At 34.8% G+C, this 14,049-nt stretch overlaps 1 protein-coding gene and 1 long non-coding RNA gene across 2 annotated transcripts; one reads left to right on the top strand and one right to left on the bottom strand.

Annotated features, from left to right (window-relative positions):
• Positions 1-1,734: 1,734 nt before the first annotated feature.
• LOC111373086 lies at positions 1,735-3,489 on the bottom strand. Its single transcript, XR_002698889.1, has 2 exons — positions 3,127-3,489; positions 1,735-2,067 (listed from the first exon to the last, which is right to left on the bottom strand). It is a non-coding gene; the product is annotated as an uncharacterized LOC111373086 (long non-coding RNA).
• Positions 3,490-5,464: 1,975 nt separating this feature from the next.
• On the top strand, positions 5,465-13,950 carry LOC111373084 (cytochrome P450 CYP736A12-like). The gene is made up of 2 exons (XM_022995552.1): positions 5,465-6,472; positions 13,072-13,950. The coding sequence occupies exons 1-2, from the start codon at positions 5,600-5,602 to the stop codon at positions 13,693-13,695; spliced, it is 1,497 nt and encodes a 498-aa protein (XP_022851320.1). The 5' UTR covers positions 5,465-5,599; the 3' UTR covers positions 13,696-13,950.
• Positions 13,951-14,049: the final 99 nt, after the last annotated feature.

The following is a 14,049-nucleotide window of genomic DNA, read 5'->3' as shown; positions in this document are numbered from 1 at the left end:
TTTAAGGTATAAAAAATATAGCACGTTTCAAACTAAAATCGACCTCTCATCTAAAATTTTGATAGTTCTATTTGTTCGGACCTTAAATGATATCTTGTCATTTTAAACGTATGGGTGCTATTTCGGGGTTAGGTTTTAGGGTATAAATAAACAGCACATACAATCATTCAACATGTACAACGTATCTAGAATGTTCCAAACATTGTTTTTACTAATTTCGAAGTGAAATCGAGAACATGTGACCCAAAATGGCATGTAGTCATTTTAAACATATGTCTATCATTTTTACTAATTTCATGTTCATTTTGCTTCATTCTCGCTCGTATCCACATGAAAGTGAGAATGAAATTTTTAACTAGAATTAGATGTCACAGTCCACACAATGTTCAAACTAAATTAAGTCACGTCATATATTCAATTGGAAACTAGACTAAGTTTGACTACAAAGGAAAATGTAACAAGTATGGTATATAAAACATAGCATGTGCAATCATTCAACTTGTACATCTTATCTATGATGTTCGAAGCATTTGCTAGTTTTGAAATGAAATCGAGAGCCTGTGACCCAAAATGGCATGTCATTATTTTAAACATATTGTATCATTTTTGCTAATTTTACGTTCATTTCACTTCATTCTCGCTCATATTCATGTGAAACTGTAAGAATGAAAGTTTTAACTAGATTTGGATATCAAGAACCAAATTGACTAGTTTTGGAGTGAAATTGAGACATGTGACCCAAATTGACATGCTGTCTTTTCAAAAAGCTACGCATCGTTATTAACTAATATTATGTTCATTTCACTTTATGTTCACTCCTATCTACATAAAACTTAACGAATCCCAATTTTCACTATATTTGGACGCCACAATCAATACAAAGTTCACATGATAGTACCAACACTAGTGTTTCGTGAGTAAACTACAATATGATTTACTATGAACGAAGGTAAGTAACTCAAATTTTGTTATATTCCAATTATGAGATAAGATATTCAACAAATCAGCTCGTTTAACTTGTACATGTCTTGTAAGATTTTCCAAAATATAATCGACTAATTTTTGAGTGAAACAGAGACTCTAGAACCCAATGCGGCGTAAAGTCTTTTTAAACAGCTATGTGCCGTTTTAATTAGTTTCACTATCTTGTATTGATGAATTTAATAAAGTTCGAATTAATGTCGTTACTAGTATAAATATACTAAATTGCTTGTCAATGTATCAAACTCTAAGTAACAACTTTTGGTTGAACAAGGTTCTAAATGTAAAATATTTAAAATTCAACTCGTTTCACTAAATTCTCTCAATGTAAAGCCTCAACGGTCAAAATTGACTCTTTTCATTCTAGAACACATTAGCCAAACTTTGCTCACTACTTTCATACAAGAAAAAGACATACATTTTTCAACATTTTTATACTTCCATTTCTTTCCCCATATCTTGTATGACTCAAGCAATTTCAACGATCATTTGAATCAAAACCATCCTTCAGAATCATGGTTTGATGACTAAAAATTTTCATTTCAGAACGTTAAAAACAAAGATACAACACATAAAATAGCTAGGGAACATCCGCTACATTTTTCTTAAAATTCATTTTAAACCTTGAGATAGAAATAGTCATTCCCAAGTCCCCACTATGCATATTTTAATTTATTGACATCTCATCTCAATCTTCAAGTTCTCAAAAACAAAATTACATCAAGAAAATAAAACTATACTTCTAAAACTTAATTTAAAAAACAAACTTCCTGATAACAATACAACACGAACCAAATATTAATTTGTACAATATGTGAAACTGATAGTTGAAAACTTATCATGGATGAATCTTAAGCTACATCTAGCCTCCACAAAATAACTGAACCAGCCATTTTTCTACCCATCAAAATTGTTGAACAAACTCTTTCCATAGTAGTATTACTAGATGAAAGGCAAACATAATTGATTATATTGCGAATATCTAACAAAAATTGAAGAACCTAGAATGTCATATAGCTTCAAAAACTACTACCATGTGGTTTTGGGGACTAGAGAAAACTAAACATAGTCTGAATCCACTTTGAGCTGAAAATTTAACAAAAAAAAAAAAAAGATTGATGATTAGCATCATTGCCTCGCAAAAAAATTAGTTGGCTATATGAGAAGGCACCACAAACATACAAATGTAATGTAAAGAACCATACTGCAAATTGTTCTTTATAATGAATAACATCTACTCATCATTCCTAAGTTATTCTTTGAATCATTTTCACTCATTCCTAAGTTCCTTTCTTTTGTAACACCCTATCATAGACCATGAAAAATTAAGAAGCAATTAACAAGTTACTGCAGTTTAAACAAAGCAAATATAATATGCATACTAAGCTATAATATCTGGTATAAAAACCAACTCCCAAAAAAAATAAGAAACTATGCTTCCACAAAATGAAATTCATTTGATCCCTTCGAGAAAAATAAGAAATTATAGTCAATTTCATGTCAATGAATGGCCAAACAAAAAAAGTTCTAGAATGCACTCAATGGTTAAAAAAAAAAAATCTCATCTTTTCAATTAGCTTCAAACCAATTAGAGTTAAAACACATCTATAATTATTTGAAATCAAGAAATTAAACCCAACAAAAAATAGAAAACGAATTTGAAGCCTCAAACGCCAAATAAAACTTCATACACCCAAAATAAATCCAAATTAAAATAATTTGTAATTACTAGAACCAAAAATTATGAAAACAATAGGAAACCAAAAAAAAAGAAAAAAAAAAAAAGAAATACAAAGCACATATTAATATACACTTAGAAGCAAAAGAATATTTACCTAGGGATAACTGAAACCTTCTTAGACATAGGGGCACGGTATGAACGGCCATAGAGGTGGGAATAGTGGTAGTAAAAGAGTTGACTTTGAACAAATTTAATCAACAAAAATTATAATGCAGTGAACTTGCAGTAAGGAGTAATTTATTAATTCTAAATAGAAACCAAATGAAAATAATTAGCTACTTACATGCTTAACTAAACCAAATTACCCTTTCATCAAATCCCAAATGCATAATCTAAAAGAAGCTGTATAATAAGAACGTGGCAATTCAAAATAAAAAGAAAATATGAAACTCTGTAACTTTCACCTGATGTAGCCGAACCAAGCACCCACTAAGCCAAACCATGTGAACTCGGAGGTCCAAAAACCTAAAAGGGATAAATTCTGAACCGCATTCAACCTTCTTCACAACAACTATTCACTCATTCTTGTAGTAGATATCAATGTTGTGCTTTCCTTCAAAACCCTCCACAATCTTTGATGGTGGTGGCTGTCAGCCTCACAGAATTCATAATAGCAAATTGGGCCTATTATCATCCACAAATAGGGAATTGGTATTTCATATACACACTATTATCTCGCAAACATACCTGAGAAGAAGGATGAAGGAGATGATGAATTGAATGTGAAAGGAAGGAGACGAGATTTTAATTTGGGAATGGATGGGTACTTTGAATTTTGTTGTTTTGTTTTGCTTTAAGGGTGTTTTAGATAGTTTGTATTTTTAATATTAAAATATTTATTTTAATTTTAATATTTTGGTCAAAGGCTATTTTTCCAAAAAAAAAGACATTATAAATAGGCTATTCTACCCAATTTCCACTTTATAATTTATGGAAATGTCACGTAAAACTACATAAAGTTAATCTTTGACATGAACGAAAGAGTAAAAGCATATCCAGTCAATTTCTAACAATGAAATCGGTAGGAAGAAAAATAACATTTAATTCAAAATTCTATTTAAAATGCAAATTACATATATTCATCTGCAACAAAACATGTACGAAAATTTAATTATAAATAAATGTCTTTTGCAATAAACGTAAAATAAGTATAATTACGTGCTAACTTAGATCTTTATCCCACGAAACAAGGCACAAATGCACTGTCGAACCACCATGCTCCAACACGACCCGATCTAACCTATGAGGTGTAGGGAAAATGGTAAGTACATGAAAATACTCAGTAGGATATAAAAATTAATGATGCGTTCCCGTATAAAAAATTTTAAACACGTGTCAAAATATCATACTATCTGATATCTTTAAAATTCGGTAAGAGCTCATGTCATATCATATTATATCATTGTACCGAAAATGGTCATATCATAACTTTAACTTTCATAAGTACAAAACTCATCAACATGTAAAAAAATAATTAAATGGGACATAGAGTGCTGTACCTTGATATCCTACCTTGTTAACTTATTTTAATTTTTGGAAACAAAACAAGAATCTTGTTCCCCCCCCCCCCAAAAAGTGCCCCCCCCCCCCCCCCCCCTTTTTCTACCTCTATTGTCGCTGTGAGCCGTGCATAAATATTTTTATGTCCCTTTTCTTGTGTAATGCGATAACGTACATAGACAGATATACTTTAAATTCCAAAGGATTAGTGTAATGTGGGGGAGACGTGTAGAAGTGAGATAGTTATGGATAAATGGGAGGAAACGTAAACTTTGCAACAAAATATCTAAGTCTTGTTATCCAAAATCAATGCACTATAGTACACCGTACACGTGGTGGCATCCTTGCAATCCAAACTTTTAGTTGAAAGGAAAAAAACAAAAAATCAATTCTTATTCACTACTACTCACGTGCTCAGCTTTCCATAACTTTCTTTTCTTTTTTTTCTTTTTTTAAACTATATTTAATAAGCAAATCAATCACAAACCTACCAGCTGCCAAGCATTTTACACTTCAACTACTCAATCCAATGCATACTCAATTAATAATAGGAATAATAATTTAAGACTATATCTTTAGATCTCGATAACTTAGGCTCCAATAATTCAAATTAACTTTTTCTAGAGTCTAACATGCATGATTAATTACAATCTATCTAACAAGCCCAATATTTATATATTTATTATCGCTCCATCACTATCTACATTTTATCCCAAATAAAATTGAAATTTACTTTAAATATACTTTAGTCCCTAAACTTTCAAAATATTAAAATATAGCATACAAACATTAAATTCCGTTCTACCAAAATTTTCGGGACATTACACTTCACTTCGATGAATGCCGGGAAATCATGTGATAGATTAACGAAGTTTGTATGCTTTTTTTCACTAATGACTAATCATGCAAATATAATGAAATTTAGAGGCTAATTTACTCCCTTCCAAATGTGGACATTGAGAATTAATGGAGATGTTTCCCCCAGCACTTATTAGTTGACTTCTTATCATAGTCGGCAAGACGGCAAACGTTGTTCTCCTAAAAAGGAAAATACATACAGAAATGGAAGCAGAAAATGTCGATAGAGGGGCCAACTTAGCTGCATTAAACCGACTTATTTGACTATAGTTAAAAAGAAAATAAATGCTAAGCCTAGCTCATTGTGTACCACGTAACTACCACCAATAACCACAATCCCCATGTACTGTTATTCCAAATGTGACAAAATTTTATTTAAAAGTAAGTTTCAGGTACATTAAAGCTGACCGATTACTCTCTGCAAAATAAGCTAACAATTCTAAGATATTAGCCCCAAAACTAAATACACACCTTGAAGGCAATAGGAATCTTCTTCAAATAGAGTGACAGAAAAGAAGCATGTTGTCTTCCTCTTTCATTTGGTACACAATCATAGTAGTTGCAGTGCTTTCTTTCCTTCATGGATCAACAAAGAAGAAGAAATTACCCCCAGGTCCAAGAGGTGTCCCTATTTTAGGACACCTTCACATGATAGGCAAAAATCCCCACCAAGATTTACATAGGATAGCCCAAAAACATGGTCCGATTATGTACGTGCAATTTGGGTTTGTCCCACACATCATAGTGTCCTCCCCTCAAGCAGCTGAGCAGTTTCTTAAGACATATGACCTTGTTTTTGCAGGAAGACCACCCCATCAGGCTTCTAAGTATCTGTCATGGGATCAAAGAAACATCGTGTTTGGGACGTATGGCCCTTATTGGCGCAATATGCGAAAATTGTGTACCTTAGAGTTGCTTAGCAGCATTAAAATCAGTTCTTTCCAACCAATGAGAAGGGAGGAGCTTGGCCTCTTGGTTGAATGGCTCAAGCACGCAGCACTTGAATGCGTTTCGGTTGATCTTAGCGCAAAGGTTTCATTTCTAACCGCAGAAATGAGTTGTAGGATGGTGTTTGGTAAGAAGTACGAGGATAAGGACATTGATGAAAGAGGGTTCAAAGTTGTGATTCAGGAGGCAATAAAATTGTCAGCCATGCCTAATCTTGGAGATTATTTTCCTTTTCTTGGAGTTCTTGATCTTCAAGGATTGACAAAGAGAATGAAGGCGCTTAGCAAAGTTTTCGATAATTTCTTTGAGAAGGTTATTGACGATCATGTGCGAGATGGGGACCAAGGCAGAACCAAAGATATTGTTGATACCATGATGTCCATTATGCAATCCAGAGATACTGAGTTCCAATTTGATCGTCGTCATGTCAAAGCCATTATGCTGGTAACATGTCGTCAAATACTTTATAGTTATCATTTCTCTGCAATTTTTAGAGTTATATAAAACTATATGAATCCAAATGACACCTTAGGTAACAGAATGTGATGAAAATGATTCATTTAGTAAATCCAAGTTCATTGAAGGTAAGAATTAGTTTCTCCTTGTCACGGATTGTTGAACAAATAAATTTAATATCAGTCCACCCTTCACAAATCAAATTGACTGTTACAAAATATTTTGGTGTCCGCCACATACCCTTTCATATTTGCATCGCTCGTCAACTGAGGCAAGGCACCACATATTAGAGGTATATTTACAATAGTTTCCTTGTATAGACTTATTATATTGCGTAGAATCGGGAATTATTCCTATTGTATAGACTAATTAGAATTTCCTTATATAGCTATGTAATCTCTATAAATTAAAAGCAATATACATTAGAAAAACATTCAGCCAAAATTGTATTAGAGCCTGAAATTCTATTTCTTGAACCTGTGGTCGTAGTCTTTGATGGAATTGGTTCAAAAATAATCTAAATTGATTAAATAAAAGTTGGAAAGCGTGACAAGGTGTCAAATTTGATCAAATATTTGGACTTGATCCGATGGTCAAAATATGAAAGTAAATAGATAAGTTTATTCTACTTGTCGAGTAGATCGTCGTAGTATATTTGAAGTCTTAAAACCAATTCCGAATGAATGAGAAATTGAAGTCCAAAGTTGAATGGAAAAACGAGGAAAACTGGGTAATTAAACCTTATATGTTGCCCGAGCGACGCTCGATCGAACAGTGAGTGACAGTGGCACTAATCGAATAGTGGCCTTTTCGCCCAAGCAAAATTCTAGCGAAAAGCTAGCGAAGTCAAGTGGTGTTTTGGTTGGAAAGATCGCGAGATTTGCCTTACATTTTTTCACCCCCAACCCTTCATGCTCTAGAAATAGGGGCCTAGGGACGTCCTTTTCCTCACACAAATGATATGCAATCAGAAGCATTTCATTTTCTCTCCTTTCTCAACCAATCTTTGCATATACGTTGCTTATATTGGTTTTCTTCATAATTTTGCATTTTGGGAGTGCTACTCTACTTCTGGTTCGACGTACTTGTGTGTTGAAGTGTTGCTCACATAAGAAGAAGTTGTTGTATCTTGGAAGTCGATTGCCGTAAATTCGTAGGCATCGTTGAGGAGCAAATTCGACTTGAAGACAAAGTGTTCAACACTTGCCTACATTTGTTTGACATTATTTGCTACATATCTTGGCTTTATTTATAGTCGTTACTCTGCCAAAATTTTTGAAGGATTTTACTAACATTTTTAGCCGTTATTCTGTCAGAATTTCAAGTGATACAAGGCGTTCGTTTGTCACTCCATGCACACCAATCATCCAACAATCTTAAGTCAAATTTTCTGTGCTTTTGGTTTGTTGGGGTGATTTCTCTTCAGTTAAACTAGTTTAGTTTAACTTCCTCTACCCTTCTTCTTGGTTTGGTTGATCTTCTATTTTCTGTAATGAATACGGTATTTAATACCAATTCTGCTTCGAATGAAACATCGAACATGGGAACTTTGGAAGGAGTGTCCCTACTATCGTGGCTACTACTCCAGTTGTGGCTACACCTACAAACTCTGTTCCACATGGAGAGAAATCGGGGGAGTTAATTGTGATTGATTTCAATAGAAGTCAGCAAAAAATGTTGTTCTATCTCACGAAACTCAACTTGACGAAATTCTTAAATGAAGATGCTCCCGTCATGTAAAAAGGGGAAAACAATAGGGCACCGCTTATTGCGTTAGATGCCTAGAAGCATTCAGATTTCTTGTGCAAAAACTACATTCTGAATGGGTTGGACAATGCATTACACAACATATATAGTTCCAAGAAATTTGCAAAGGAACTATAGGAATCCTTAGAAAAAAATACAAGACTGAAGATGCCGGTTCTAAAAAGTTCATTGTGGGAAAGTTCTTGGACTAGAAAATGGTAGATTCCAAGACCGTCATCAGTAAAGTGTAGGAATTGCAAGTTATACTTCACGATATTCATACGGAGAATATATCTCTAAGTGAATCGTTTCAATTGACTGCAATCATCGAAAAACTCCCGCCTATGTAGAGGGACTTCAAAAATTATCTCAAGCATAAGCACAAAGAGATGAATATTGAAGAACTTGTAATCCGTTTGAGGATTGAAGAAGACAGTCGAAACTTGAACAAACGTGTTGGAGATCAGTCACTACAAGCAAGTGGAGTCGAATGACAAAGGGAAGAAGATGAAGCATTCTACGGAACCCTCAAAGAAGTTCAAAGGCAAATGCTACAATTGTGCGAAGGCTGGGCATTGTTTTGTTGATTGTCGCAAACCGAAAAAGCAAGCCCGAGTAAATATCAATGAATCTGATGCATTGTCTAATGGCATGCCAGATATGAACTTGTCGACCATTATTTTCGAATGTAAAACATTTTGGAAATCCCATGGAATGGTGGATTGACACGGGGTACTACCCATCACATATGTGCCGATAGAGGAATGTTCACTACCTATACTCCAATCGAGGGAAAAAAATTGTTCATGGGAAATTCCTCAACTTCAAAACTGGAAGGACAAGGCAAAGTTATATTAAAGATGACATCGGGAAAGGAACTTAGCCTCAGCAACGTTCTTCACGTGCCGTATATTCGCAAGAATTTAGTATCGGGTTCTTTGTTAAGCAATAATGGCTTTAAGTTAGTCTTTGTGTCGGATAAATTTGTTCTCACAAAGAATAACATGTATGTAGGCAAAGGCTATGTAAAAGATGGACTACTCAAAATGAATGTCCTAACTATTGTACCAAACAATGCAATGAATAAAACATCCTCTTCCACTTATATTGTTGAGTTATCTAATTTATGGCATCATAGATTAGGACATGTGAATTATAACTCAATACGAAAATTGATAAACTTAAGTGTTCTTCCTAACATGCATTTTAATAATGAAAAAAATTGGGAAATATGCATAGAGACAAAATTGGCCAACACTCTGTTTCAATCGGTTGAACGAAATACTGTACATTTGGAACTTATTCACACGGACGATTGTATGAGATACTGTTATGTATACTTGTTAAAAAGTAAAGATGAAGCATTGGAAGTGTTTACACACTATAAAACTGAAGTTGGGAATCAAATTGGAAAACAAATAAAACTGATTCGTTGTGATCGAGGTAGAAAATACGTTGCTCCATTTGAAGAGTATTGTGCAGATTCTGGAATTATTCATCAAACTACTACACCATACTCACCTCAATCTAACGAGGTTGCTGAACGAAAAAAATTGGACCCTTAAGGAAATTATGAATGCAACGTTGATAAGTTCGGATTTACCTCAAAACTTGTGAGAGGAAGCCTTACATTCTGCAAATCATATCCTAAATAAAATACCACATAAAAATAAGGATGAATCGCTTTATGAACTATGGAAAGGTCGTAAACCTTCCTACAATTTTCTAAAAGTGTGGGGGTGTTTGGCAAATGTGCAAGTACCAAAACCTAAACAAACAAGGATTGGACCTAAGACTATTGATTGTGTCTTTATTAGATATGCTATGAACAGTAGTGCATACCGTTTCTTGGTCCACAAATTCGAAGTGCTTGTCGTACATAAAGGTATATTGTCGAATCAAGAAATACTGCATTCTTTGAAGATACTTTTCCATATAGGAAAAGGACACAAGTTTGCATAAACGAACATATGATACTGCAATTGGAAACCATAATGAATATGGCGAAAATCTTCAAATAAATGAAGAACCAAGGTACAGTAAAAGACAACGAATTTCTATGACATTTAGTCCAAAATTTGTCACTAATCTATTAGAAAGTGATCCTAGGACATTTGACGAAGCAATGTCCACTTCGGAAGCTCTTTATTGGAAGGAAGCAGTAAATAATGAAATTGAGTCTATCATGAGCAACCACACTTGGGAATTGGTTGATCTTCCTCCGGGAAATAAACTGTTAGGTTGTAAATGAATCTTCAAAAAGAAGCTGATAGATCAATTGACAAATACAAGGTTTGATTGGTGGCCAAAGGTTATAGACAAAAGAAAGGTCTAGATTTCTTTGATACCTATTCACCAGTAATAAGGATCACATCTATACATTTCTTGATTGCAATCGAGGCATTGCACAATCTTGAAATATATCAAATGGATGTTAAAAATACATTCTTAAGCGGTGAATTAGAGGAAGAAATTTATATGGAACAATCTGAAGGGTTTGTTGCCCCAGAAAACGAAAAGAAGGTGTGCAAGCTTGTCAAGTCATTATATTGACTAAAATAAGCACCAAAACAATGACATGAGAAATTTGACAAAACAATGTTGTCAAACGGCTTCAAAATTAATGAATGTTACAAATGTGTCTACTTCAAAAGCACATATAATGACTACATAATAGTATGTTTGTATGTTGACAATATGCTAATCATGGAAAATAACTCGAATGTCATTTCCTCGACCAAGGAAATGTTGATCAAACACTTTGACATGAAGGGCATGGGAATAGTAGATGATACTAGGGATAAAGATCTCTAAAACACATGACGGCTTGTCATTGTCTCAGTTTCATTATGTTGAGACTATACGTAATAAATTTAAGACGCATGACAATGAACCAGTTAAGACACCAGATGATTCGAACATACACTTAGCCAAAAATACTGGTGATCCCGTGTTACAATTGGATTATTCACGCGATAAGGCAATTTAATGTACATTACTAGCTACACGCGTTCGGATATAGTATATATAGTCAACAAGTTGAGCAGATTTACAAGTAATCCTCTTAAGACCCACGATTAAATATGGATTACACTACTCAAGATATCCTGCATCATTAGAAGGATATACCAATGCAAATTGGATATCTCAAGTTTTCTTCTTATATGACTGTCTTCTTAAGCCTCTGTGATCCTTCACCTACGATATCAAATTCTTCACCAGATGATCTCCCATTTTTTGTCACTCTTCGTCGCACCTTTCACGTTTCTCGACCACTAGATAGGTATGATTTTTCTTTTCCGTAGCCCTATATCTGCTACCCTTAACTCAATTTCCACCCCTACCTCATATAGACAGGCTATGGAACAAGAGTATTGGCTACAGGCAATGAATGCAAAACGAAGCTAACTAAACGATGTTGTACCATGTCCCTCAACTGCAAATCCCATTGGAAATAAATGGATATATTTAGTCAAACTTCATTCTGATTGTTCTCTTGATTGCTATAAGGCTCTGTTGGTTGCCTTCGGTAAACGCCAAGAATATGGAATCGACTATGATTAGACATTTGCTCCTGTGGCTAAGATAACAACTATTCATCTCTTGTTATTGCTTGTCGTCCTCAATCTTGGTCTTTACATGAGATAGATGTAAAGAATGTGTTCTTACATGGAGAACCTAGGGAAGACATTTTTATAAAACTTCTATCTGGTATGCCTCTTCCGTCAATTGACTCTGTATGTAAGCTAAAATGCATTTTGTATGGTTTTAAGCAGGCCCCTCAAGTTTGGTTTGACAAGTTACACAGCACTCATTTGGATTTTTCCTTTACTCGGAGTTTGTATGACGCATCTCTGTTCTTTCATAAGAGTACTGTTAGCATTGTTTTTTATTGGTATATGTGAAAGATGTTATTTTTTGGATCTAATCACAATCTTATTCAAAACTTCAACAACATGTTCTCTCGATTTTTCATATAAAAGATTTTGGTCACTTCACTTACTTGTTTGGCTTAGAGGTTCATACTACTCGTCATGATATCTTCTAAAATCAACATAAATATATTTAAGATTTGATTAGATTGACTGATCTATCTGAAGCCTCCTCAGTTAATATTCCGTTGGAGCTTAATGTTAAATATCTAAAAGATGAAGGTGATATTCTTCCAAATCCTAATCTATATCGAAAGTTGTTGGGCAGTCTCATCTTTCGACCTATCACACATCTAGATATTTCTTTTGCGGTTTATACTGTGAGCAAGTTTATGGACGCCCCTCATCATCTTTATTTGGTAGCTCTCCATCCCATTATATGCTATTTTATTGAAACTCCTCATCGCAATCTATTCTTTCCTCGGGGGACGTCTCTTGAGCTCACCACTTATGGTGATGTTGATTGGGCTAGTTGTCTAGATTCTCGTTGATCTACTACTGCGTTGTGTATTTTTTTGGCTCTCATTTTTTGGAAATGTAAGATACGGGACTGTTTGTTTGAGTTCCCTACTGAGACAGAATATTGGGTTATGTTCGCTGCATGTTCAGAAGTTGTGTGGCTACGTGGCCTTCTTACAAAACTTGGTATTTCTCAATCACAGCCTACAACCTCCATGGTAATAACACTAGTGCTATTTCCAGTGGTTTCCTTGTATATAGTTATAGACTAACTAGAATTTCGTTATATAGCTATGTAATCTCTATAAATTAAAGGCAATATACACGAGAAAAGCATTCAGCCAAAATTGTGTCACCACAGGAATTTTTGCCGCATTTTCCTTGCTAAATTATGAGTGTGTGTAGTTATAAGTACTCAGTTTCATTTACGAGTTAAATTTATCGTCGCAGGATATGCTTGCGGCTTCAATGGACACTGCAGCATCAACCGTCGAGTGGATACTTTCCGAACTCCTAAAGAATCCACAAGTAATGAAAAAAGTCCAGAAAGAGTTGGAAGAAGTAGTCAGCTTGGACAGGATGGTGGAGGAGTCGGATTTGGAGAGTCTAGAATATCTAGACATGGTCGTGAAGGAAACTTTTAGGCTCCATCCCGTGGCACCATTACTAATTCCTCATTATTCGCTGGAAGATTGCACTGTTGATGGCTACCATATACCAAAAGATGCTCGAATAATTGTTAATACGTTTGCACTTGGACGCGATCCAAATGCATGGACTGATCCTGAGAAGTTCAATCCGGAGAGGTTTGTTGGGAGTAGTATAGACCTCAGGGGACAACATTTCCAGCTTCTGCCGTTCGGCTCTGGAAGGAGAGGGTGCCCGGGAATGCAACTGGGGCTCATCATGGTTCGATTTATCGTGGCGCAACTGGTGCATTGCTTTGATTGGAAGCTGCCAAATAACATGTTACCTTCTGAGTTGGACATGACTGAGGAATTCGGCGTCGTAGTCGCCAGGGCAGAGCATTTGATGGCTGTTTCCACTTATCGTTTGCAAAAATATTCAACCTGAAAAGAATTCCGGGAATTTAATCGTTATTTTACGAATCTTCGTTTTCAGAACCTTTTTTTAATTCAGTAAAACTGGTAGACATGCAGCCTAAAGATTACATTATTCATCTGATACCAATAAAATCTGCCTTAAACTATGACCAGTATGTGCAATTTCTTTGTGTATTTGAACAAGAAGATGGGAGTCATCTTCGCTGCAAATCCCTGTAAGCCTTCATTATAAGTCTGATAAATTTGTGAACCGGTCTTCAATTGATCTTCTGATCATCGAATGACTCGATCATAGAACTATACCGTTCATCTTGAATCAAGAACTGAAACGGCCTTAAATGGACAGCTGTATGAACAAGATAAC

This window comes from Olea europaea, unplaced genomic scaffold (assembly GCF_002742605.1).
Source record: "Olea europaea var. sylvestris unplaced genomic scaffold, O_europaea_v1 scaffold1069, whole genome shotgun sequence".
In the NCBI taxonomy this organism is placed as follows: Eukaryota; Viridiplantae; Streptophyta; class Magnoliopsida; order Lamiales; family Oleaceae; genus Olea; species Olea europaea.
Note: the sequence above shows the minus strand (reverse complement) of the source record. Positions and strands in the feature narration are given on the sequence as shown.